At 50.4% G+C, this 27601-nt stretch overlaps 2 protein-coding genes across 6 annotated transcripts in view; both read left to right on the top strand.

Moving 5' to 3' along the window:
* Cadm4 (cell adhesion molecule 4) lies at window positions 1-22129 on the top strand. The gene is made up of 9 exons (XM_031385654.1): window positions 1-147; window positions 16435-16581; window positions 16831-16983; window positions 17252-17386; window positions 17788-17952; window positions 18044-18134; window positions 18969-19141; window positions 20260-20388; window positions 21099-22129. Exons 1-9 carry the CDS (start codon window positions 84-86, stop codon window positions 21206-21208), a joined length of 1167 nt encoding a protein of 388 aa, XP_031241514.1. The 5' UTR covers window positions 1-83; the 3' UTR covers window positions 21209-22129.
* Window positions 22130-25724: 3595 nt separating this feature from the next.
* Znf428 (zinc finger protein 428) overlaps window positions 25725-27601 on the top strand; it is an 8712-nt gene continuing 6835 nt past the window's right edge. For 2 of the 5 annotated variants that reach the window (XM_031385657.1, XM_031385661.1), the window contains exon 1: window positions 25725-25861. The gene's annotated coding sequence lies outside the window, so the exon portion shown is untranslated. Of the gene's footprint in view, window positions 25862-25958; window positions 26288-27601 lie in introns of those variants that run through there. The other 3 variants (XM_031385659.1, XM_031385660.1, XM_031385658.1) reach the window with 2 other exon arrangements.

Consider the following 27601-nt stretch of genomic DNA (forward strand, 5'->3'; position numbering starts at 1 on the left):
CGGGAGGTGCAGGTGCCGGGCCGGGAGCGAGCGGCGGCGGCGGCGGCGGTGGCGGCGGCGGCGGCGGCGGTGGCGGCGGCACCATGGGCCGGGCCCGGCGCTTCCAGTGGCCGCTGCTGCTGCTGTGGGCGGCCGCGGCAGGGCCAGGTAGGGTAACGGAGGTGGGGGCCGGGTCGGTGGGCTGGATCGGGGTGACGAGGGAGGTGTGCGTATTGCGGTCGGGTTGGGGAGGGGGTCTCGCCGCTGTGACAGCTGGGTCGCCTGGGGGCCTGCAGAGGCCGGAACAATGCGCTGGGTGGGTGGGGGGGCTGCGGGAGACCCTCGTCCCCGGGACAAAGCGCAGCGCGGGCCAGGAGCCCGGAGCCGCGGGCAGGGGAGGGGGGACGCGGGCCCCGGCCGCCGTGCCGCAGCCCCCCCACCCCGCACAGGCCCCGATCCCGCGGGGACAAAGGGCCTGAGACCCTCCCTCCCCCCATGTCCCCAAGCCCTCCTTCTCCAGGCCGGTCCCACTGTCCTTCGGTCCCGGTCTTTAGATCTCTCTCTCTCTTTCTCTCTCTCTCTTTCTCTCTCTGTTCCCCCCCAACCCTTGTCCTCTGTCCCTCAGTCTTCAAGTCCTGTCCTTCCTTCCATCTGTCCTCCTTTCTCCTTGTCTCCCCCATCCCATCTCTTCACTCCGCCTTTGTCCCCCACCTCTGTCCCTTTTTCCTGGGTCACTCTGCCTGCCCCCCATCCTCTCTCTATTCACTCTGCTGCCTCCTGTGTTTCTGTGGTCCCTCTATGTCCCCATTCACCATCTCTCTCCCCGTCTCCTTGACACCCTGTATCTCTTCTCTTCTCTGTCCCCTATCATTCTCCCATTTCTCTAGCAGCTTCTGTTGCCTAGCTGCCTCCTTTCTCCTCTCTACCCCACTGTCTCCCTGTCCCCTGAATCTGCTTCCTCTCCCCATGGATCCTCCATCGAGGTATCCCTCCTTTTCCCATCTCTATATTCCTCCTCGCTCCCTGAGAGGAGTGGAGTCAGGCAGGGCAGCGACAGTATAGATGTGTGAAGTGGCATAGGGAATGTTGGCATGTGAGCACACACGTGGATTCCACAAATGTCTCCCCCAAACCCTCCCACCCGTTCACACATCCAAGCCACACTTCACAGAGCAGCCCCCTCCAGGACATCCACGTGTCTTTCTCACTTGCTTTGGGAATCTGGAGGACCCCCTACCCCCTGCCCAAGACACGTTGACCCTGAGGCTGGGGACAAGGTCAGGAAATGTCACCTGAATACTCAACTCACACTTAGAACCCTGTGTTTCTCGTATCTACCCTGGGTCTACCATGGGACACTCCCCTGCGGTGGATCAAGTTACTTTGCCCAGGATTCCATCATGGGGAGGCTGCTGGGTGAGCAAAAGCAGGGTTGAGGTCTCCTCTAGGGAGTTGAGAATTGGGACCAGGTGGCCCAGCCCTCTTTCCTGGCTCCAGTTCTATCTAGTGAGGGTGTTGAGCTGGATCCATGTCTGAGGATGTGAGGGAGCTTCTAAGCTGAATGGCGCCACACCTGCCACCCCAAGGGTTGCCACTGAGGACCAGGCTGGGGGCAAAGCCGACCTTAGAAGTTCTGCCTTTCTTCTGCAGACTTCTGTAATTGCTTCCTAACTTTCATCAGACCCTCCTTTGCAACGAGCATGCCCCAGTTTCCCAGGTGCGACCTCGGGACTCTGCGTACATTGCCATCCACTTTTCTCTTTCTTTCTTCTTATGCATTAAAACCAGGCTCTTGGGATCCTGGGACCAATGAGTCCAGTAAACATAGAGCCTGAGGTTTTTGAAAACATTGACACTCTGATGATGTTAGATACGGGAAGTCTTTAGAACCTTAACGCCTTTACATTTCTAGAATTTTGTTGAACATGGTAGCCTGTAATCCCAGTTGCTCTGCTCTGGAGGCTGAGGCAGGAGGCTCATGAGACTTGCCAGGATTACTACAGAATGAGTTCAAGGCCAGCCTGGGCAATTTAGGGAGATTCTGTTTCAAATTAAAGGCATTAAAAAAAAAGAAGGGAGTGCTAGGGAAGTAGCTTATTAGTCAAAGGTGTCTAGAATCCACCAATGAGGGGCTGGGGGTGTGGCTCAGTGAGTACTTGCCTAGAATTAGCAGCCAGCGAAGAGGGGTCATAAATATATAGCTCAGCAAAGCACTTGCCTAACATCCCAACATATAAGATGCGAGAAAGAGACAGAGACGCAATGATGGAACCATTCTAGTGTCTTGACATCTGTGAAATTATGAAATCTTGACTCATTAGGTCATTAGGGTTGTGCAGCCCCTGGTCCCTTATACCTTGGAACTTATATGTAGCCTCAGCTGACTACCTACCCAGTTCAGGAGTCAAATCTCAGGCACTCCTGGGAAGTGGTTCTAAGCCTTGCCCTTGGTTTAGATTTTAAAGTGATTGCTTCCTAGTACCTTAATCCTTTCTGTAAACGACCTCTAAATTACATGTTGTGGGGCTTTATAAATGGGAGGCAAGCTTGGCGTCTTGGGGAGGACTCCAGGCAGCTGGGTCCCAGCTTCTGGGGCAGTCCTCTCTGTCATGGTTTAATATCAGTCTCTGGCCTTTTCTGGGCCTCAGTTTCTCTTTCTGGTGAGCATGGTCCTCAGGGGTCCTATTTGTGAAGCTTCTTATTGACATCCAGTTTCTTTTCTGTGTTTTGATACAAGGTCTCACTATGTACAAAAGGCTGGCCTTAAGCTAGGTAGCCCCCAACTGGCCTCAACATTATAGTGATCTTCTTGCCTCAGACTCTCGAGTATTGAGATTATATGTCTGTGCCCCCCATGCCTAGCTTTTTAATTGGCTCTTTATGAAGGTCTCTGACTACTTGTTTTAGGAGGTTTCAGTGGCCACTACATCTCCTTACCCAGCCAGCAGAAGTGGAAGACTGGAGCCTATATTTGTGCCTTTCAAATACACACACACACACACCACACACACACATGACGGGCAAAAAGTATCCTGTCTTTCCTGGATCACTCATTTGCTGAGAATATGAAGAGGCAGATGCTGAGAGAATGAAGGTTCTAGGTGGATAGGATCTGTGAAAAGGGACAGGTGCCTCCTGGAGATGCACATGGGGGTGGGGGTGGCGTGTGACCCACAGCTGGAAACTGGGTAAAAGCAGAAGGATGCAGAAAACGCAGATATGTAGATACTGAGAGAGAATAAAGAGGCTGTTCAGGCTTGGGGAGCCCTCTCGAGGGGGACTTTGTTGATCCCAAGTTTCTCTTCTAGGGTGACTCACTTCTCCCTACCATGGTTCTAAGCGGCCACTTAGAGTGTAGACGGAGACGGACCCTCCTTTCTTAGTGACTCACCCCAAAGGCTGGGTCTTAGGAGATAGCTATCACTGACCCCAACCCACTCATGAACTGGATGCCTGGGTCCCCAGAGTGTGGGGGTGGAGGTCAGGTTCCACCACAGATTCCAAGACCTTAGACCTAGCAGGGCTTGGGCCCAGGGGTGGGTTAATGTCGTGCGAGCCTGGCCTGTCCCCGACTTGGGGAACACAAAGGCAGCTTTCTCTCTCTGGGCGTGTGTATGTGTGCACGTTGGGGGGTGTGCTGGAGGCAGCCAGACCCGCCAGCATCCGATGGCCCATAGCACCAGAACCCGAGTTCCTATGACTTCTGCCTGTAGATACAGGGCACCTAGGCCCCTCTGTGGACACCCAGGGGTATGGGGTGGGCTGCTGGGTCTTCATGAGGAAGGTGCAAAAGAGTAACTGAGGTGAAGGCTTAAACAAGCTGAGTCCAGTAGAAGCTTGCATTCTTCCGGGAACCCCACACTCAGGGTGACCCTCTGAGGGACTGCTCACCCCCTGGCTGGATCAGAAGCCTGGAATCTAGGGAGTCCCGAGTATCCCAGGAACGTGGGGACCACAGGGAGGACTTTGTGTGAGGCTGCTGACTCACCCCTGACGCCCCCACCCAGACAGGTCCCCCGGACACTGGGAGACAAAGGACAGAAGGCAGGATCATAGCTTAGGAGTCCAAAGTTTTCCAGAGGGAGAAGCTAGGGCTCAGAACCCAGGGTCTAAATGAGGAGGGCTGGTGTCTAGACCCCTGTGTCTGAGGGAGGAGGCTGGTGTCTAGACTCCTGTGTCTGAGGGAGGAAGCTGAGGTTTGGACCCCTGTGTCTGAGGGAGGAGGCTGAGGTTTGGACCCCTGTGTCTGAAAGGGAAGACTGGAGTCTGGACCCCTGTGTTTGAGGGAGGAGGGTTGGGGCCTGAACTCCTGTATCTGAGGGAAGATGGAGGGGGGATCTCCTTGTGTCTAGGGAGGGAGGCTAGGGTTTGGGCCCCTGTGTCTGGAAGGGCCTGGAGGCTGAACCCCCATGTCTGAGGGAGGATGGTAGGGGTCTGGGCCCAGCCCCTGTTTCTGAAGATGAGGGCTGGGATAGGAGTATATAGGTCTGAGGGAGGAGGGGCCGGGGTCTAAGTCTGAGGTTTGAAGTGACTGGGAGCCCCTACGTGTGGGTACTGAGAGAGGAAAGAAGAGCTCAGCCTCGTCGGTTGACAGAGGAAGGGGCCGGGGGTTTCCGAGGGAGGTTTGAGCTGGGACCCTTATGCCTAGGTCCTGCAAATACAGGCGCCTTCACAAGGCTGATGGCTGGAAGAATTGATGCTTTGTGCGAGGATGCTCGGACTCCGCCATTGATGGGGGGCTGAGGGGGGGTTCAGGCAGGACCCAGGAATGTACCAGCTTCCCGGGGGAGGGAAAAGGAAAGAGGCATGATGCCAGGGACCCCCCAGGGAACGGATATAGAGGGGGTGGCTGTGACCTTCCCAGAACTGTGACCTTGAGACTCCCTTGGGTATTCGCTGACTCAGGACCCAGGAAGTACTCCCCCGTCCTGCTTAGTCTCTGTGGAAACATCCACCAGCTGTGCACTGTGGACCCCTGTCTCATGAGTCTGAGGGAAGCGGGCTGGGCCTGGACCCCTGTGTCTGAGAGAGGAAGGCTATCCTGGCCCCCTGTGTCTGAGGGAGGAGGGCTGCCCTGGCTGGACCCCTGTGTCTGAGGGAGGAGGGCTGCCCTGGCTGGACCTCTGTGTCTGAGGGAGGAGGGCCACTTTGGCTGGAGTGACTCCTGTGTCTGAGGGAGCAGGGCTGGCTCTGGACCCCTGTGTCTGAGGGAGGAGGGCTGGGGCCTGGGACAGTTTTTGTCCATGGTGGTGAGTCTGAGGGTAAAGGATGCTGAGTCTCTCCATGTCACCTGACAGCCCCTTTTCCAGAACCCTCCCATCTACTTTCTCTGAGCACAGTTCCCATGATGACTTTTGGCTGTCAACACCATTTCAAAGTCCATGCCCCAGTCCTAAAAGCTCAGCCCCTCTCTGACCAGAAAGTCCCGCCCCTGCCCCCCCCCAACCAGAAACAAAAGCCTTAGGCCAATTAGTATTCTAGGCAGAAACACGGTTGCTTACTGACTCCTCAGGAGGGGGAGGGAATTAAACAAAAGCCCCCACCCTCACCCCATCTGCACCCTCAAGCAGAGAGCAGTTGGGGAATGGGAGCCATGGATATGGGGGTCCCCGTAGTTCCCAGGAAATGGTGAACTTTGTCACGAACTAGTCTTGGATAACCCCCTACAAGCCTCACTCTCCATGTCTGTAAAATGGGGGCTAATTCACCTTAGCCATGAGGTCCGAAAGGGGTTGGCTTTAAGATTTTGTTTGGTTGGGTTTTGTTTTATTTATTTATTTACTGAAACAGTGTCTCATGTAGCCCAGGCTGGCCTCAGACTCCATGCTTAGTCAAGAATAACCTTGAACTCTTGATCCTTATGCTGGAATCATAGGTGTGCCGTTTTGCCTGGTGTGTGCAGTGCTAGGGCTCAAACTCAGGACTTCATGGAATGCTACACAAGCATTCTACCAGCTAAGCTATATGCCAGCCCAAGTTTTTTTGTTTTGAGATTTGGTTTTGTGAGATGGGGTTTCAATATGAGGTGTTGGCTGGCCTGAAACTCTTGAGGTCGACCGGACTGTCCACAGAAACACAGACATCTACCTGCCTCTGCTTCTGGGGTACTGGGATTAGATATATATCACACACCTGGCAAGGTTTTTTTTTTCAAGTATTGAGCATGCAGACTAGTTATCATAGGGCCTGGCGTGTCCCCATCGCCTGTAATAACAGCCTTCAGCAGGGACTCTTCCTGAGTGTCAGGCACCAGGCTGACCCCTGCAAAGCTACCTCTGGCATCACTGTCATTTCACAGATGGTGTGGACTCCCGCTAATAAAGGATGGGGCACTTTCTCAAGGTCACACGGATGGTGAGGGCTAGAGCTGGGATCTGCCTGGCATTTGCAATGAGATCCCTGGGCCGGGTGTGGTAGGGCATGTTTGTGACCCCGGCACTAGAGAGACTGAAGTGGGAGGACCGTGAGTTCAAGGCCAGCCTGGACTGTACAGTGAGTTTGAGTGTAGCCAGGTCTGCACAGTGAGTCACTGTCTCAAAGAAAGTCAGAGCAAAGCCAGGGTTCCTTTGGAAGCCTAAGCAATGCAGGCCTGAGTTGTGTAGCCTCTTCTGCAAGTTCCCTACATATTTTTGTTTGCTTATTTTTAAACTTTTGTTGTTATGTTAATTTATTTCTTTTGTGTATGTGGATCCTGGGGGGGGGGGATGAAACTTGGCTTGCTGTCTTTACCTGCTGAGCCATATCGACAGCCCAGTTTTGTTTTGTTTTGTTTTGTTTTGTTTGTTTGTTTGTTTGAGACAGGATCTCTCTATTCTGTTGCCTTGGCTGGCTTTGAACTCACTATGTTGACCCAGTTGGCCTTGAACTCACACTGCTCGCCCCCTCCTCTGCCTCTGAAGTGGTGGGTTTATAGGCTTGTGCCACAGTGTCTGGTGAATTGTGTGTCTTCACACATGGTAGGCAAATGCTGTAACAGTAAGCTATATCCCCAACTTTGGCTTCACTTTAAAAAACAAAAAAACCATTTTTTTCCTTGAATTTGAATTCAAGTACCATATTTTAATATACATGTGACAGCTAGGAAAATGAATTTAAATCACATAATGTACAAAAAATTTTTACTTTTATGTGAGTGTGTGTGTGTGTGTGTGTGTGTGTGTGTATGTGTATGTGTGTGTGTGTGAATGTATGCCACACATGTGGAGGTGCCTTCAGAAGTCACAAGGGTGAAGGGACATCAGGCCTGGAGATGGATTTCTAAGCAGTTAGGTGCAGTCTGATGTGGGTGCCAGGAACTGAACCCAGGTCCTCTGGAAGAACAGCAAATGCTCATAACCTCTGAGCCAACTCTTCAGTCCTGATATACTTTTTTTTAAGATTTATATTTTTAAAAAATTCACATGTGTGTTAGGATATGTGTGTTAGAGTTCTGGTGCCTGCAGAGGTCCCCTGGAACTAGGGTTTCTGAAGTTGTAAGCTGCCTGGGGATGCTGGGAAATGGACTCAGCTTGTCTGCTAGAGCGGCCAGAGATCCTCTTAACCACTGGGCCAGCTCTCCAGTTCCCAGACTTGCATTTTTGAGATAGTGTCTTGTGTAGCCCAGGAGGGCATCCTACAAGATACGTAATGGAGGATGACCTTAAACCTGCCTCCACCCACACCCCTACATGGTGACTGAAGGCTATGTACACTTCCTGGCTGGTGGGGGAGGTGGGACAGCCCTTAACCTCTGTGGGTCACACACCTGCCTTCACAGAGCCTGTATGTTATTTCCATAGAATACATCAATCGATGGAGAGGAGACAGAAAGCTTTCTGAATGCAAAGAGACTAGACAGTGAGGAAAGGCATTTTGGAGGTGGTCAGAGGTTAGAGGTCAGAGGACAGGAACTTGAAGGAGCACAGAAGACAACCCTGAAATGGTGGCAGCAGTAGAAGAGAGTAATCAGGAAGAGGAATGTGCATATTAAGGCTCTGAGGTGGAAGCCAGTTCAGTGTGCTTAAGGGAGAGCGAGGCCAGGTAGCCTAGAGGGCAGCAGATAGGAGAGGAGTGAAACCTAGGGTCAGAGGGTCAGAGGGTCAGAGGGTCAGAGGGGTCAGTCTGTTTGGTACCCAGAAGAGCCTACATAGGAGTTGTGTTTGTGAAGGACTGCCACCGGAGACTGGATGTTGCTGGACTGGGCTGGGCTCTGAGGCCTTGCATGCCACCCAGCAAAGGCCCAACCACTGAGTTTCATCCCCATGGGCTCATTTCAATATGGGCATGGTGGGCGATACCTGTCAACCCAGCACTCAGGAGGCTAAGGCAGGAAGGTCATGAGTTTAAGATTAGCCAAGGTGTGAGAGATAGGTATGGAAGATGGTACAGTAAGCAAGATCTTTGTGTGTCTGTGAGTGTACATGTTAGTGTGTGCACATGTGTGTGCGTGTGTGTGTGGAGGCCAGAGATTCAGGTCATTTGACTTCCTCAATTCCTCTCCACCTTGGTTTTAAGACACCATCACTGACATCCTTGCTAGCTTAGAACTCACTCTGTAGACCAGGCTGGCCTTGAAATCAGAGATCCACTTGCTTCTTCCTCTTGAGTTCTGAGATTAAAGGAGTGTGCCATCATACCTGACTCACTCACACTCTCACTCTCTCTCTCTCTCTCTCTCTCTCTCTCTCTCTCTTTCTCTCTCTCTGCTTATATTTTTGTTTTATGTGTAGGGGTGTTTCGGTCACATGTATGTCTGCACACCATGTGTGTGCCTGGTGCCCTCAGAGTCCAGAAGAGGGCATCAGATTCCCTAGAACTGGAGTTTACAGATGGCTGTGAGCCACCATGTTGATGATGGGAATCAAACCTGGGTACTCTGGAAGAGCAGCAAGTGCTCTCAACCACTGAGCCATTTCTCCAGCCCCTGCATTTTTAAAGTTACATGTAGTTATTTATTTGAGCGTGTAGGTGGGGTATGAGGGTAGGCACCATGGCACTTGTGGAAGTCAGAGAACAATTTGCAGGATCTGGTTCTCCCATCGTATCAGTCCCAGGGATCAAACTTGGGTTGCCAGTCTTAGCAGCAAACACCTTTACTCACTGAGCCATTTTGCCTGCCCCTCCATTTTTTTTCCCAAGACAAAATTTTTCTGTGTAGACCTGGCAGTCCCAGACTCCCTCTGTAGACCAGGCTGACCTTGAACTCACAAAAGATCTACCTGTCTCTGCCTCTCAAGTGCTGGGATTAAAAGTCTGTACCACCACACCTGGCTTCCATGTTATATTTTAACTCAGGGTCTCTCAAGGAACCTGGAGCACACAAATTCAGCTAGAGTAGCTGACTAGCAAGTCCCAAGGATCCTCCTGTCTCCACCTCCTCAAACACTGGGCTTGCAGTCACCTGCCACTGGGCCCTGCTTTGTTTGTATGCTGGGAGTCAGACCTCAAGTCCTCATGTATGTACGGCAAGCTTTTTACCCACAGAGATATCTCCAGCCCCCCTGACTCCCATTTTGAAAAATGCAACTAGGGGCTGGGGCTGAGGCTAGGGCTGGGGCAGTTGGAGAGGTGGCTTAATAGTTAAGGGTACTTGTTACACTTGCAGAGGATCCAGTACCGGAATGGCAGCTAATAACCATTGGAAATTCCAGCTGCAGGGGTTTCTGATACCCTCTTCTGGCCACTGAGGGCCCTGGGCACACATGTAGTGCACATGCATACATGCAGGCAAACTATAAAAATAAGTGCACATGGGCTGGAGAGATGGCTCAGCAGTTACGAGCACTGACTGCTCTTCCAGAAGTCCTGAGTTCAAATCCCAGCAACCACATGGTGGATCACAACCATCCATAATGAGGCCTGACGCCCTCTTCTGGAATGTCTGAAGACAGCTACAGTGTACTTAGATATAATAATAAATAAATCTTAAAAAAATAAATAAGTAAACACACAATATATATACATATAAAAAATAATTTTGGGGACTGGAGAAATGTCTTGGTAGTAAAGACACTGACTGCTCTTCCAGAGGTCCTGAGTTCATTTCCCAGCAACCACATGGTGGCTCACAACTATCTGTCATAGGATCTGATGCCCTCTTCTGGTGTGTCTGAAGACAGTAACAGTGTACTCATATGAATAAAATAAATAAATCTTTAAAAATAAACAAACAAATAAATAAATTGTAATTTTAAAAAGAGAGAGGCTGGGCAGTGGTGGCACAGATCTTTAATCCCAGCACTTGGGAGGCAGAGGAAGGCAGATTTCTGAGTTTGAGGCCAGCCTGGTCTACAGAGTGAGTTCCAGGACAGCCAGGGCTATACAGAGAAACCCTGTCTCGAAAAAACAAAATAAAACAAAAAACAAACAAATAAAATAACAAAATAAAATAAGGGGTGGGGTGGGGACACAGAAGCAATGGCTCAGTGTTTAAGAGTACATACTGTCCCTGCAGAGGACCCAAGTTCTGTTCCTAGCACCCAAGTCAGGTGGCTCAAAATCATCTGTAAGCCCAGCTCCCAGGCATCCAGTCCTAGGGCATCTGTGCCCATGCACACAATGCCTACACTCAGATACATACATATAATTCAAAAATAGAACCTTGAATTTAGAAAGTCCACCTAGTCAAGCACAGAGGCACAAACCATTAGTCCTAGTCTGGTCTACATATCAGGTTCCAGGTCAGCCACCTAGTCAAGCACAGAGGCACAAACCGTTAGTCCTAGTCTGGTCTACATATCAGGTTCCAGGTCAGTCAGGGCTATATGTTGAGACTGTTTTAAAAAAGAAACAGCCGGGTGGTGGTGACACACTCCTTTGATCCCAGCACTCAGGGGGCAGATGTAGGTGGATCTCTGTGAGTTCAAAGCCAGCTTGATTTACAGATTGAGGTCCAGAACAGCCAGGGCTAAATGGAGAAAGCCTGTCTTGAAAAATCAAAAGAGAAGAGGGAGGAGGAAGAGGAGAAAAGAGAAGGGAATTCATATAATCAGGGCAGGGTGGCATGCCTGTTATCGTAGCATTCAAGAGGTGAAGTTAGGATGGCCATATGTTACAGGTCAGCCTGGATATGAGAGGCAGGCTTGAAAGTTGAGATCCACAAACAAGTTCTTGAGATCTCCAGAGGAGAGAGGGACGATACCAGGAGAGGGTGCTCGGAGGTGAGACAGTCAAGGCTGAGTGGATTCAGATATATTTCAGAGGTAATATGCAGACTTTGCAGAGGGATGGCTGTTAGGGCTGAGGGAATGGCTGAACACTTGGGTGGCTTGCTCTCCTTTGGCCTGAGCAACTGAGTGGGTGGTTTGTGGTACCTACTGAACCTATAAAATGCATAGGCAAGGGCTGAATGTGTTGTTTGTCATTCTGGGAGGTAAGATTCAGAGGATGGCTTACTGTCAGCATAAAAGAAGTTCAGAGTTAAAAAAAAAAAAAAACGTGGCTGCTCCACATCACCACCAAAGACTCGGGCTCTTTCAACTTGGTTCTGTTACTCCTGTTGTGCTGTCGCTAGGGCCCAAAATGGCTGCCGAATTCTACTATCCCATCCTTCATCCTGCATGAGGGTGTCCCTGTAGGGGGAAAATGGTCTTTTTTAAAATTAGGAACAACCCCATATATGACTATATGATATTTTTACTTAGGCCAATTAGAATAAACATCATCATATAGCTTTACCTAGCTGCAAGGGAGTCAGATGGGGTCAACCATAAAGGACGATGAGGATCCTTTAATGATGAGAGAAAGAAGAATGTTGAGATAGGAAGCTGTCAGCCCCTGCTTCTATCCCACAGGAGAAATCTGTTCTGCCCTTGGTTACTTATGCTCTTAACAGGGAGTGTACCACTTCTGATGGGATATTATGTTGGTTGGTGGCTAGTTACTTATAAATGGTAAAGATTTTTCAAGGGACTGGACCCCATCTGACTTATCCCTGGGTACCTGCCTCAGAAACCTCCCAAACAACTAACCCATGGGACAGAGTGGAAGAGACCTGGAAAAACCACTGAGCTTATTTTGTTTCATCAAGACAGAGAAAGGCTCTTGATATAGCCCTGGTGGGATTGGAAAGCCTCCTTCTTCAGCATCCCTAGTGTGAGGATTATAGGCATGCTTTGTCATGCCCCGCCATTAGCATTTAAAGACAGCTGAGATGGCTATGGTGCCCCACCTCTGTCTCCCAGCACGCTACAGGAAAAACCAAAGGGTGAATCCAGGTTCAGGAAGACACTGTGCCTCAAAGGACTGAAGTGGGGGACATAACAGAAGAGGGTATCCAGACCCAATGTTTTCCTCTAGATTCTGTACACACACTCATGCATGAGTACTTACACAAGTATGCATACAACACACACACACACACAGAGAGAGAGAGAGAGAGAAAGAGAGAGAAAGAGAGAGAAAGAGAGAGAGAGAGAAAGAGAGAGAGAGAGTATTAATCCAGAGACTGGAGGGATGACTTTGTGGTTAAGAGCACTGGCTGCTCTTCTAGAGGACCCAGGTTTTATACCCAGCACCCACATGGCAACTCACACCTATCTGAAATTCCTGTTCCAGGGTTTGGATGCCCTCTTCTGTTCTCTGTGGCCACCAGACACACAAATGGTGCGCACACATATATGCAGGTCAAATATGCATACACATAAAGTCAAGTTTAAAATTAGAAACATAAGGCGGCGGTGGTGGCACACGCCTTTAATCCCAGCACTTGGGAGGCAGAGACAGGTGGATTTCTGAGTTTGAGGCCAGCCTGGTCTACAGAGTGAGTTCCAGGACAGCCAGGGCTATGCAGAGAAACCCTGTCTCAAAAAACCAAAAATAAATAAATAAATAAATAAATAAATAAATAAATATAAAATTAAAAACACAAATAAATCCAAATAACTAGCCATCTACAGTAGTACAAGTCTCAGTGTCACCTGAGTCTTGATGCTCAGAACGCCTGGGCAACTGGGTGAGATGAGACTCAGCAAACACAATGAAACCAATACAGCCTCTCACCAGGGCAGGCCTGTCACCAGCACGTCCTGTAACCCCTCACGGATACTGCACATTCACTCAGCTGGAAGGGATGTGGAGACAGGTCTGGGCTTTTGCGGTTTTGACTGTGGCCGATTTCCCCACCTAGACACTGGGACTTGGGATGTGAGGCTCTGGGTTCAGTCTCTGGAACCCATTCACTGTCAGGGGGGCTGGGAAAAGCAGATTGAAGTAGAGTCCCCTAGATAGGCCTTGGTGCCATATGCCTTTAATTTGAGCTCTCCAGAGGCAGATCTCTGTGAGTTCGAGGCCAGCCTGGTCTACAGAGTGAGTTTCAGGACAGTCGTGGCAACACAGAGAAACCCTGTCTTGAAAAAGAAAGAAAGAAAGAAAGAAAGAAAGAAAGAAAGAAAGAAAGAAATAATAATAAAAGGAAAGAAAAAAGAAAGAGTTGGCCCCTCCCTTCCCACAGGGCCTCCAGCGGCACACGCCTGTCAGTACTGGCTGTGGTTGGTTGTTATATTTCAGAAAAACAAAACAAAACAAAAACAAAACCCCTGAAGGCTCTGGGAGCTTTGCTGCTGGCTAGCCTTGGCTTTCAGCTTTCTCTGCTATTGGAAGGGGAACCTGTGCTCTTGCCCAGGTCGATCAAATACTGAGCCACGAGCCCAGCCCGTCACTGGGGGATTCTAAGGCAGGGGCTCTATCACTGAGCCACACTCTCTCACATTACCCTTCCAGCCCTGTAATTTGTTCTTTTAATGTTTATTCAGAGTGGAATAACTGCTGTCATGAATAATCCAGAATTTTTAATGTGCTAGCAAAAACCTCAGAGGTCTGAGTTGGGCATAGTGGTCCACACCTTTAAAATTTTTATTATTATTATTATTATTATTATTATTGTTGTTGTTGTTGTTGTTGTTGTTGTTTTCTGTTTAGTTTTGAGTCGAGGTTTCTCTGTGTAGTCCTGGCTGCCCTGGAACTCGCTCTGGGGACCAGGCTGGCCTCAAATTCAGAGTAATGGGATTAAAAGTGTATACCATCAAGGCAGGCATGGTGGCAGGTGGCTTTAATCCCAGCATCTGGGAGGTAGAAGCAGGTGTACCTCTGTAACTTTGAAGCCAGCCTGCTTGACACAAAGTTCCAGGTCAGACAGGCCTATGTAGAGAGACCCTATCACATAAAAATAAAAGTAAGTCACAGGCAGACCATGGAGAACAGACAGCCACGAGGCTCTTTCTGATGTGAGGTCCTGCCTTTCCGTGTGCTCCTTAGACGGTTCTGACCCGGTAGACATGTAGAACTGTGGGGGACAAAGAGCAGGCGGAAAGAAGTGTCTCTAGCACTATATCCATCAAATCCATCATGTGGCCCCACCCAGTCATAGGGATGCTGGGGGAAGGAGCATGGGTGAGTGAGTGTCAAAGCCACGGGTCTCACAGTGGAGCAGACAGACCATTCAGAACTTAGTGGTTTAGGAAAATGGCTGCTGAGAGCCAGGGGCAGAGTTGTGCGCTTGTAGCTGTACCACTGTGGAAATAAGGCAGGAGACCAGCCTGACTAACATGGAAAGACTTTGTCTCCAAACCCCAAGGCAGAGGGGAAGCGCTTTATTTACTCAGATTCTGGGTTAGGGATTTACACTGGATCAGGTGGGCAGGCTTCTCTTGGTTTACACTAGGGTCACCTGGGGTTCAGTCTGAATGTGAGATTCAAGATGGCCTCCTACACAGGACGGACTGGCAAGGGCCTTAAAGAAGCTATTCTGGGCATCTTTACCCAACAGTTTCCGGGTAGCAGATGGTACAGAGGAAGCAGTTAGGCCTCTGTAAGCCTGGGCTTCGTGACTCTTAGTAGATCATTTCTAGAAAAAACACCTCTCACTCCCCAGCCTGGACTCCTACTACTGGCTATGTATGAGGATGACCTTAAATTTCTTCTTTTTTTTTTCCTCTTGATTTTTTTCAAGACAGGGTTTCTCTGTGTAGCCCTAGCTGTCCTGGAACTCACTCTGTAGACCAGGCTGGCCTCAAACTCAGAAATCTGCCTGCCTCTGCCTCTAAGGAACAAGTGCATGTGCCGCCACTAGGCGGTGACCTTAAACTTCTGATGCTCCTGCCTGTTCCTCAGGCGCACAGGTTACAGACATTCACCACCAGACCCCATTGATGCAGTAGTGGGGACCTACCCCAGAGCTTTGAGCGTGCCAGGCAAGCACTCTGTCTACAGGTATCTCCACTTCTGTGTGTTGTCTCTGTGTGTTCTGTTATCCCCTTTCTTTCTTTTGTTTTTTTGAGACAGCCACCTTACTCTTGGCCTTACATCCTGGCCTTGATCTTTTTATATAGCCCAGGCTGGCCCTGAACAGATCCTTCCTGCCTCTGTCCACTAAGTGCTGGAATTTCATGTATGTGCCAGCATGCCAGGCCACTTCTAGCCGATTCCATTGGTCACTGCAAGTCATAAGTCCACCCAGATTCAGGGAGGTAGAGCCTCCTTAATAGGAAGGTCAGCTGGATCAGTTTGCAAAGGATCTTTGTATGTATGTAGACCGGGCTGGCATGGGACCTAGGGAGAGAAGAAACGAGGGAGCAGAAGGGAGAGGAATTCATAGCTGGCTGTGATGATGTAAACCTATATAGCACTGGAGGGGCACAGTCAGGGTACTGTATGCTCTACATATGTTCCAGATGTGGGAAGACAGCCTCATCAGATGAGCTTCAGTGGATACCTTGGTGTGAAAGAAGGCAGCTTCCCATACTAGGTGAACTCCAGCTCTAAAACCCAATAGGGATTTTCTGTTGGAGCCTCCCATTACTGTCCATTTTCCTGGGCAAATCCTGCTCCTCTTCAGCTAGCTCCGGGTGTTCTCTTCACTCCCATAGACATATGCCACATGGAGTCTTGCCTGGCTCCTCTAGAGACCATTTTGCCCCTTCAGATGACAGAGAGAGAACTAAAGGCCATGTTTGGCAGCTCATACCTACAATCATGAAACTGAGGCAGGAGGGTTGCCATGAGTTTGAGGCTAACCTGGGCTATGGGATGACAGACTATTCTCAACAAGGAACAAACCAGGAATTAGGGAGATGCTCAAGCAAGTGCAAGGACAAGAGTTCAAAACCCCAGCTCCCACATAAGTGAACTGTGGTCATGGAAGCTTGTGCCAAAGACAGGGATGGGATTCTCAGAGTAAGCTGGCTCCATGGAGCTGACTGACAATCAAGTATGACCCCCAGCTGTGATCACCGGGTTCAAAAGAGAAACCTCACCTCAATGAATAAGGTGGGGAACCACAGAGGAAAATTCCAGATGCCATCCTCAGGCCTCAACATGGGCCTGTGAACACACAGAGAGCCTCATGCACCCCTAACACACACACACACACACACACACACACACACACTTTCTCTCTCTCTCTCTCTCTCTCTCTCTCTCTCTCTCACAACTTAATGTCATCTCAGGGACTTTCCATTCTGTCTGTTTCTCTTGGTTCAGGGACGGGACAGGAAGTGCAGACAGAGAATGTGACGGTGGCTGAGGGTGGAGTGGCTGAGATCACCTGCCGTCTGCATCAGTATGATGGGTCCATAGTCGTGATTCAGAACCCAGCCCGGCAGACCCTCTTTTTCAATGGCACCCGAGGTGAGTGCAGGAAGCCAGGCCGTTTATGACCCTTAAGAGGGACACATCTAAGCATATGACAGGGGAAGAGGGCAGGAAGTCTGAACTCCCATGGTCCAGTGCGGGTGGAGGTGGGAGTTTGGGAGGTTCGAATGGGTTCCCAAGTTGAACGGATCAGACTAAGAGCTGTGGTTGAGGAAAAGGCAGAGGGCTGCATCTGTCTCGGAGGGTGGCTGTCCCAAGTTCAAGTTCAGGCTCTCTTCACTCTAGCTCTGAAGGACGAGCGATTCCAACTGGAGGAGTTCTCCCCGCGCCTAGTGCGCATCAGGCTCTCAGACGCCCGCCTGGAAGACGAGGGGGGCTACTTCTGCCAGCTCTACACGGAGGACACCCACCACCAGATCGCCACGCTCACTGTCTTAGGTAAACCACCACCACCGCCCCCCCCCCCCACCAGAGCCCCACTTTCATTCATCTCTGCCTCTCGCTTGTCCTGAGACCTGTTCGCCCAGGCTGTTTTTAACCTCTTGGACATCTGGCTTCACCAGGCCTCTGGTCTCTACGTTTGATCCCTGCCACCTGTGGGACCCTGGCTCTCTTTGGTCCCTGGGATCCCGCAGCCAGACTGACTTGAGCCTACCTCGGTGCCTCCCTTACATCCCCCTCCCCCGCGCGCCCCTTCTCTGCGCAGTGGCTCCGGAAAATCCTGTGGTGGAGGTCCGAGAGCAAGCAGTGGAGGGCGGCGAGGTGGAACTCAGCTGCCTGGTCCCGCGGTCGCGCCCCGCAGCGGTCCTGCGCTGGTACCGCGATCGCAAGGAGCTGAAAGGTATCCAGGGAGCGGGGACCCTCAGGGCTTAGGAAAGGGACGAGGTTAGTGGTGGGCGGGGCCTGGATCAGAGCGGGCGCAGTTCTGCCGTAGAGCCAGCAATGATGGATAGATAGCACACGCCTGTCATCCCAACATTTGGGAGGTTTAGGGAAGAGGATCAGGAGGTCATCCTCAGCTGCTCGTAAGTTCAAGGTCAACCTGGGCCCTGTCTCAAAGCAAAGAAAGCGAAACAAACAAAACAGACCAGAGTCCTAAGTCCTTAAGTGTGACAGGGGAGCATGACTAGGTGAATAAAGCGAGGCTTATAGGTAGGAATGTGACTTGGCCAGCAGCCTACCTTGGGATCCGGGAGCAGGGCAAAGCCTTTGGCCTGACGGTAACTGGGCTGGGTCGGGCAGGAGTGAGCAGTGGCCAGGAGAACGGCAAGGTGTGGAGCGTGGCGAGCACCGTGCGGTTCCGTGTGGACCGCAAGGATGACGGCGGTATCGTCATCTGCGAAGCGCAGAACCAGGCGCTGCCTTCGGGACACAGCAAGCAGACGCAGTACGTGCTGGATGTGCAGTGTAAGTGGCTCAGGGGTCTGCACGCCAGCCGCCCGCCCCAAGAGGTCCCCCATCACCGGCATGATCTCTCAATTTTCCTTCCGTGCTGCAGATTCCCCCACAGCGCGGATCCACGCCTCTCAAGCTGTAGTGAGGGAGGGAGACACTCTGGTGCTGACGTGTGCCGTCACAGGGAATCCCAGGTGAGATCTGACTTCTGGTTCCTAAGTGGTGAAGAGATTTGGGGCTTGCACTCCTGGCTCCTATGGAAAGAGTTCATGAAGCCAGATTCTTGATACAAAGGAACCATAAATTGAAGAATACTTACAGCTCTGGCTGCATGTAAAAGCTGGCCTCAACCCTGTTGGTTTTCCTTAAGAAAGGGGCCATGAGACAGACCCTTTTATTTTTATTTTTTTTAAAAGGGGGCGTGGGGACTCGAGGACTAGCCTCCAAGTATTCAGGGAAGACCCTGGTTCAATTCCCAGCACCCACACAGTGGCTCATAATCTTCTCCTGTCCCGGGGGGTGGGGGGGGCATACGCGCCCTCTTCTGGCTTCTGAGGGCACTGCATGCCCGAGATGCATTGACGTATTTGCAGACAAACCCTCATACACATAAATGCATAATTTTTTAAAAATACATTTTTTTTGCGGGGCGTGGGAGGCCTACCACTACACAGTAGGGACATTAGAGGACAACTCGTGAGAATTTATTCTGCCCTTCCACCATGGTAGGTCCCAGTAATCTAACTTCTATTCAAGCTCCTTGGTAAGCGCCTTTTCCTGCCACTGAGACATCCTGCAGGCAGAGTTGTCGAATTTTCCTAGTCCCTTTTCATTGCTGGGGATGGAACCTAGCATCTTTTATGCATAGCTAGCAAAGAGTCTACCACTGGGGCACGCGCACACACACACACACACACACACACACACACACACACACACACGGGGATTGTTGCGGGATCAGAACTGCGTATCCAGATTCCTGAGAAGTCAGATTCTTGGGTTCCTAACTTGTTTTTACCCTCTGCCAGGCCAAACCAGATCCGCTGGAACCGCGGGAATGAGTCTCTGCCAGAGAGGGCGGAGGCGGTGGGCGAGACGCTCACGCTGCCTGGCCTGGTATCTGCAGATAACGGCACCTACACCTGCGAGGCGGCGAACAAGCATGGCCACGCGAGGGCGCTCTACGTGCTTGTGGTCTACGGTGAGGACAGTATGGAAGGCCTTGCAGAGGAGGGGGGAAAGGGGGGAGGCTACAGGGCCTGAGAATGGAGCTTGAACAAAAGAATGCTTGCTTAACATGCATGATAAAGTTGGATACAATTCCTAGTACCACATAATGCCAGTAATCCCCGAACCCTGGAGATGGAGGCAGGAGGATAAGAAGATAAAGACCAGTAAGGAGAAAGTGGTACTCGCCTTTAATCCCAGCACTTGTAAGGCAGAGGCAGGTGGATCTCTGTGAGTTTGAGGCCAACTTGATCTAGAGAGCAAGGGCTGTTACCAGAGAAACCTCTTTGTGAAAAAAAAAAATTCAAGGCCATCTTCATCAATTTTTCTTTAGACCAGTCTATAATATAGGAGATACTCCTTAAAAACAAAACAAAACAAAAAACCATAAGCAAGCCAGACCGGTCTACATAGTGAATCCCTGGCTAGCTGGAGCTACACAGTGAGACTCTGTCTCAGGAAAAACACACAAATAGGGACTGACTGCTCAGCAGTTAGGTGTGCTTACTGCTTTTGCAGAGAACCAAGGTTGGATTCTCCACACCCACATGGCAATTCACAACTTTCTGTAGTTCAAGTTCTAGATCCAAAGTCTTCTTTTGGTCTCTGTAGGCTCCTGAACACATAAATCCACGCCAAGCACATATACATAAAAATAAGTAAAATTTATTTTAAAACCCCAAAGCTAGGGTGGATATTACTTCTATCTTAGGGGTGGAAGGATATAGAGGTGTGTAGATACTAGGAGTGAAAAACCCACAGGTGTAAAAAGCCAAGGATCCCCAGAGGAACTGGAGCAAACAGAGAGGGGGGTGGAGGGATAAAGAAGGGTGGCAGGCCGGGCAGTGGTGTTGCATGCCTTTAATCCCAGCACTTGGGAGGCAGAAGCAGGTGGATTTCTGAGTTCGAGGCCAGTCTGGTCTACAGAGTGAGTTTCAGGACAGCCAGGGCTACATAGAGAAACCCTGTCTTGAAAATACAAACAAACAAAAGGGTGGCAGGCATTCAAGGAGCAAAGCTGTATGCAGAATAGCTTAATGGAGTGGTAGCAGAAGGTTGGATTAGGACCTTCTTTGACATTTTCTCTGACAGATCCTGGTGCCGTGGTAGAGGCTCAGACATCGGTTCCCTACGCCATCGTGGGCGGAATCCTGGCGCTACTGGTGTTTCTGATCATATGTGTGCTAGTGGGCATGGTCTGGTGCTCTGTCCGACAGAAGGGTAAGTGAGGGCGTGGCCTGAAATCAGTGAAGGGGGTGGTCGTTTCCGATTCTGGATAGCAAGGAGGCGGAGCCTAGACACTGGATTGGATTTGAAATCAAGTGGTCTTTTTGACTAATACCCTGTAGGGGGTAGAGCTTTTGGTTCTAGACTCTGAAAGGGCTGAAATTTAGCAGAATAAAAGGAGAGGTTTTGAGTAATTTATTTTTCAAGTTGCTGGATTTATTGGCAGCATAGACTTAAGGGAATACTATCAAAAGTGGGGAAAGGTTGGGAAGGAGATAAGTGTGCAGGGGAGGGGACTCAGTTGATAGACTGTCTTAGCACGCACAAAGCTATGGACTTTATTCCCAACACCGCACAGAACTGGGCTTGTAACTCCAGTATTTGGGAGACAGTGGCAGGGGGATACAAAGTGCAAGGTCACATGTAACTTTGGAGTTTGAGGCTTACCTGGGAAACTGGAGACCCTGTCTCAAAAAAAGGAGAGCGGGTCGGGGATGAGGGTGGGCTTTCTGTGACTTTTTGGAGTCTTCCTAATTCTTCTTTACCTCTTTCTCTACCATTGTCCTGTGCTTCACTGAACTGGACTTTGGTTCCCTTTCTCTCCCTTCATATGCTGTGTCTCTTGCCTGTCTCCTTTTCCTGTACACGCTCCCTGGGTCCACATACACATCCCCTCTGCCCTGGGGGTATCTTTCTGCTCTCAGGCTCCTATCTGACCCATGAGGCCAGTGGCTTGGATGAGCAGGGAGAAGCCAGAGAAGCCTTCCTCAATGGCAGCGATGGACACAAGCGGAAAGAAGAATTCTTCATTTGACCCCACTCCCCCACTGCCAGCTGCAAGGAACCAGCAAAGACATTGACCAGAGTCCAGGATTGTGGGCTTCTCCCCCACTAGATAACACCTCAGGCACTTGGGCAGGGATTGGGGGTGTTGGATGCCTGGATCTCTCCCAGGGCCAAATGCTAGGGTCCAGAGACTTGGGATCCCATAAGGAGACAGGGATTTAAGGTCCCTTCTAGGCCCCGAGTCCAGGGACGGGTAATAGGGATTTGGGTTGGGGGAAGAAAACAGGGCGGAAGGCCAGAACCCCTAGGCTACAGAACCAGGTCTTGTTGGGGAGGGCGTCAGATTCTGGGAAGGGTGGGGCGGGCAGGGAAGGGGAACACAGATTTCTTTGGGGTCCCAGACCCCATGCCAGCCATTGTAAGAGTTCCACAGAGCTCTGGGCACCTCTTTGCAAAGCCATGTTTGCACGGTGGGGGGAGGGGCAGGGGAGGGCGTGGAAATGGGAATTCTGTGTCTTTGTGTGAAAACTCTGATGGGGGCAGTAAGGGAGACAACCCCTACCCTTATCCAGTCCCCCTTCTCCGGGTTCCTGGGTGGCTCCCCTTCCCTCCATCTTGACCCCCACGACCTTCCCATCCCATAATTGTCTGTTCACCCGCTCTTGGGGGGGCCTTCCCCGTCTCTCCTCCAGGCCCCCCGGGGAGGGGGAAAGGAGTTTGGAGGGGATGTGTGGTTCTCTATGGTTTTATATATAATATATTAAAAAATCAAAAATCTGTATGAAAAATATCAGATTGCACCCCTCTCCCCCCATTACTGGCTTTTGCCCCTTTTTCTTGTTTAAAAAAAAAACGAAACGAAACACATTTTTGTACGGGGCGGGGAGGGAATAGGGAGGGGGGTTTGGCAATCCCACTAACCACCATTAAACTGAGGAGAGAACAAGAATGGGGTGGCTGTGTGTCTGTCCCTCTGTCTGCTGCTACACCGCTGGGAAGGGGAGATGCAGGTGCTGGGGAGGAGTGCCATAGATGCTAATACAAAAGAAGATGAAGGAGCCAGACCTCAGCAAGGCCACCTGCCATCCACTCTTCCTCAAAATTCCAGACTGAATTTTTTTGGGTATTTTGGGGGGTGGGGAACAATGAGAGGAGTGGTGAGGATTTTTACGTTTCTTAGTTTTGAGACAGCATCTTATACTTTAACCCAGGCTGGCCTTGAACTCTCGGTAACCCTTCTGCCTCAGCTTCAAAAAAGCTGGGGTTCCAGGCTGAACCAACCACAGCCAGCCATTTGTGAGTTTTTATAAGCATTGTCTCCGTCCAGTCATTTAGACAATCTCTGGTGGATCTGCTATTCTCACACTAGCCCACCTCTGTGCCCCCCCCCCATGGTCTCCAAAGACACCCTCAATTCCATTTCATCCTGTCTCTGCCAACTGCTTGAACCTAAAGGACCTAACCATTTAGGGTCAGCTTGGGCAACAGAAACCAGGCTTGGTGGTACATGCTTGTAATCCCAGCAATTGGGAAGATGAAGCAGGAGGACCCCAGTGAGTTTTGAAGCCAGATGAGATATACAAAAAAATAACTGCTTACAATTTGTTAGTTGTTAAGGTTCCAGACAGCCGACTATGAACTGTATATGTATGTATGACACACACACAAGAGTTTTTTCAGTTTAACAGGAATCTTAAATTTGATCCTGTTCTAGGCTTTAAGGACTCAAGGTGAAAAGGTCACTGTACTCTGACCATTGTGAACCTTTGATGAAAGAAACAGACTAAGCAAGGAAGCAATGGCGACAGTTTCAGAGCTGGACATGGTGGGGCACATCTGGAACCTCAGCATCCAGGGACCAGAAGCTTGGAAGCAAGTTCCAGCAGCCTGGTCTATGAAAGACCCCCAGAACTGGGGAGATCCTTACTCAAGTCTCGGGATGATGTGACCACCCAATAACTCACGAGAGACCGAACTTGCTGCAATCACATAAGGTTTATTGGGGATACCGGTACAGGGGTCGATCTCATGACCTTGCCAGTCAGAGGAGTTCGACCCGGAACACAAGAAGTGTAGGGTATTTAAGGGAAGCTGGGGGCGGAGAGAGAGTTACCAAGGAAACAGAACATAAAAACAATGGAAAATTTCAGAGGGACCTGACCCAAGGTATTCAGTTAGGGAGGGGAACACATTCATTCTAGGAATGTAATCTTCATCTACTGGTTGACAGGGTGGAGAATCTCATAAACCACTAGACCTTCATTCTTAGTTCCGCCCTCATTGTGGATCATTCAGGAGGGGCAGGTATCGGGAACCAGAACTGGCTATTTTATATTTCTGGCTGGCTACAATGGCCCTCAATGTCCTTTTAGGTAAAGGTTATACACCATACATTTGTATTAAATGCCCTCATTTTAAATTCTAAGATTCTCCAGCGTTTCAGTGTACAGAGCAAGTTCCAGGCCACTCCTAGCTACTTAGCAAGACTGTAAGACTGTGTACCCCCTCCCCTCCAAACAGAAAAGCTTAAATGTTTGCTTTAAATTGTAAAAGGGCTCTAAAAATGCTTAAAATCTTAAAATTCCAGTCTTCTAGAAGCTGAGGCAGGAGACTGAGTTTGAGGACAGCCTGGGCTATACATTAGGTTCCTGTTTCAGAAAGAAAGGAAGGTAGGTCAGTCAGTCTCTTGTGGTGATGGCTTACACCTTTAATTCCCAGCACAAGAGGCAAGTGGATTTCTGTGGCCGGCCTGGTCTACATAGTAAACTTCAGGCCTGGGCTAAGTAGTGAGACCCTGCCTAAATAAAATACACACACACCCAGGGGGGGCGGAGGGGAGGGAAGGATGTAGGGTACTGTTTTATTTTGTTGTTATGGAAATTTTCATGCAAAGTGAAGAAAACAGAAAGGAACCCGAAGCCCCAGGCACCCTCTGCCCCATTTCCACCCACCCTCAAAGGGGCCCCTTTTATTGAGCCGGGCGCTGTGTCAGTTTCCCTAATTTACTCAATCTGCAGGAGTTTATCATCAAGGAAGGCCTTTCGGATTGGCTTTAGTGCCAGGAGAGAGTGAGCTCCGTACAGCAGGGACAAAGGGTTTTCAGATAAAGTGAAAGGCAAGATCAAAGCCTGAGACAGCAAAGGCATTGCTGTGTTTGAAGTGCTGGGGATCTGGACTAGGTAAAATGGTAGGTGGGTCCAGAAAAGGCATCCCGGATCAGGTGTAGGGGATGCATACCTGCCATCCCAGCCCTTGGGAAGCTGAGGCAGGAGAACTGCAGGGAGTTCATGAAAACCACCTGGAGCTAGCTAGCGTGAGCTCCGAAGCTAGGGTGAGTTCCAGACTACGCAGGGAGACTCTCAGAAACAAAGCAAAACACAATTTTTCGTTTTCTGTGGTGTAATGGGACTCTACTGTAGAGTTTTAGATTGCTAGTGATAAAAGCACTCGGGTTGTAGGGACGGTTACAAATAGTATGAAGTTATATAGCCTTTAAAAATTATCCACAGGAGCTCGGCTGGCTGCCATATTTCTGTAATTTCAACATTCAGGAGGTAGCGTTCAAGGTCATTTTCTTCGACCCAGGTGTTGGAGGCTAGCCTGAGCTACCTGAGACCCTACTCCCCCCCCAAAAAAAAAAATAATAAAGAAAGAAAGGGAAAGAAAAACACAAACACCTATAGGAGACTTTCTAATTAATTGTGTTCCATGCAAAAACTGCCTTGACTTCCTCTAAGAATGCTGGCATTACTTTGCCTCTGGGCATTTGCATTAGCCATTCCCTCTGCCAAAAGACTCCCATTCTAGTTGGCTCCAGTTCAGACTTGGCTTAAAAATCAGCCCTTGGAAGCCCTTGCAGACCCTCGAGCTGGGGCAGGCGTTTCTGGCATCCAAGGCCTCCTGCTGTCTACCTCTTCCAGGTCTTGACCGTTCTAAGTATTAGTCTAAACAAATGTGGTTCGTTTTCCTTAGACTGGGGGTTCAGATCTCCGGCAACGCAGAAACCACGTGCTGTCCAGGTATTTTTATCCTAGGTGACAGGGACGTGAACTCGGCCCCAGACCTTCAGTAGTTTTGGGACAAGGCTGCCAGCCCACCACGAAGTCTGCAGTCTCCTACACGCATGCGCTTCTTTCAGGTGCCCCCCCTCCCTATCCATATGCTAATCACTGCGCTCTGAAGAACAGCCTCTCCCGGGGATATGCAAATCACATCCTCCAGTGCGGGAGGCCTTCCTTTGTCCCGCGCTAGGATTATGCAAATAAGCGAGCCTCCAGCCCCAGGATCCAGCCGAGTGTTTAGCCCCCACCCTATCCTCACCCCAAGGCATCCTCTATTTATAAGGCGCGTTCGCTCTACCGCGCGCGCACGCACGCACGCACGCGCGATTCTTGAAGCTTCTTCACCCTTCGGGCCGCAGACTGTACCAAGTCCAGCGGGGCCGTGAGCCGCAGAGCCCGACACCCCCGCCGATGTGAGCTCTGCAACCTTCGCGATTCTCTGAGCCCCTCTTCCCACCGACCACCGGGAATGGTCCGTCTGACCGCGCACGCGCCCTGAGCGCCTCTCGCCCCTCGCTCGCTCGCTCGCCTAGCCTCCCGAAACGCAGGCGCAGTGCCCGAGCGTGCAGTCGCCACCGCCGAGCCCGAGCCAGGGCCGCCGGGGCCGCCGGCGTCGGTCGGTGAGTGTCCGAGCTGGGGGTGGCGCGGGGCATGCTGGGAAGCGGGCGCTACAACCCCGCTGCATGACGGGAGCCGGCGGCCACTAGGCCGAATGACCAGCCCGAGAGTCCTTTGCTTCTCCCAGCACGCGGCTCGGGACCTACCACAGCTTCGCCTCGAGGCATTGTGGGAGTCCGTGGGCCAGGCGTTACGGTCCTGGGGCATTCTGGGAAGGGCCTGGGCTCCTGGAGGGGACCCTTTTTTGTCGCACACGCTTTCCGTGAGAAGTCTCAGGGCCAGGAGCTTTTCGTGCCTGGCGTTTTTAGAAGGTGGTCGTTAAAGGCCCGAGGCATCGTGTGAAATTGTCACGGGGCATTGTGGGAGCTGATCTTTATTGTTTGGTACCGGGGTTTGACAAGTTCTTGTCCCACCTAGCGTGCAGAAAGGTATCTATTGTGTTCTCTCACACAGTATTGGGTGGATGGGTGGATGGGTGGGGTCTTGGCCACTCTGTGCTTTTGAGAGAGCTGGGGCAGACGGTTTCATGTAGCTGGTTTTGGACCCACAATATCATGGAGTACTGCCTAGAATCTATAATTTACCAAGTGCTGAGTTCGCAGAGGTGCATCACCACGCCCAGCTGATTTTCACCTGTCTTAACGCTTCCACCTGATATCCGGAACATTCTGGATGAAGCTTTATATATTTGTGGGTTTAGAAAGGAATGACGGTCCCCAAGTAACCCCAAGGAAAGTCCTGACAGTCCCTGGTGGGATGGTCAAGTAGAATAATAGTTAAAGCCCAGTGTGGTGTCACGTGCCTATAATTCCAACACTCCGGCTGGGGCACGAGGATTCGCTATTCTAGACCAGTTTTGTATTTTTCCCCCCTTTAGGGGGGATCAGATCTCAAAAAAGAAGGGAGAGTGGGTTTATGGAATGGCTAAGGCTAGGTATTGCATAGAACACATGTATTAAATATTTAAAATAGAAACAACCAGTTGTCCTCAGTTTTTCTTTGCTACATGTTGCGTGTTTTTCCAAAAATAATGTATTGCTCCAGAATTAGAGGGGCCCTACATCTTCTGATGGATTAATCATGAGAGCTCTTCCTTGCCAGTTACTATTTCTCTGTCCTTAAAAGGCCTGATCCAGGATCTAGGTGTCTTTAGTAAATTCCCTATCCAATGATACCTACCACCCCTCTCCTCTCACTCCAGCTGCATTCTCCCAACAGCGAACTTGACATTTGGGCTTTGAAAAGATAGTGTGCTTTCTACCATTGTTTGTGTCCCCAGTCCCTAACATTCAGGCTTTGCCATGTTATTAGTATCCAAATCTATAGTCCCAGAATCTGGGAAGCTGAGTTTGAAGGTTCACAAGTTCAAGACCAGCCTGGACTGTATAGCAAGAGTGTAAAGGAGGGTGGAAACCATATTGTGGTTGCTAGTCCTCCACTGTCTGGTCTTGCAAGGTCCTGTCACAATGCAGTAGGAGGAAGAAATGTGTACATTGAAAGAAACAGGGATTATTGGAGCCAAGGAGCAATATAGATGTTGATAGGTGAGCTTTGCAAGGGTGAAAATGAACTCTTGAGATCCACAAAGGAGGAGGAGAAAATTCCAGATGGGAAATGGAGGAGAATGAACTAGGACTCCCCCTCTCTAGTTATAAAAGGCCTGTATGTACCCCTGCTCCCAACCCCTTCCCCCCCAGAAGCCTGGAGAGATGAGCAAAGGAATAGATTCTATGAATCTTTTT

The sequence above is a fragment of the Mastomys coucha genome, unplaced genomic scaffold (assembly GCF_008632895.1).
Source record: "Mastomys coucha isolate ucsf_1 unplaced genomic scaffold, UCSF_Mcou_1 pScaffold21, whole genome shotgun sequence".
Classification (NCBI taxonomy): domain Eukaryota; kingdom Metazoa; phylum Chordata; class Mammalia; order Rodentia; family Muridae; genus Mastomys; species Mastomys coucha.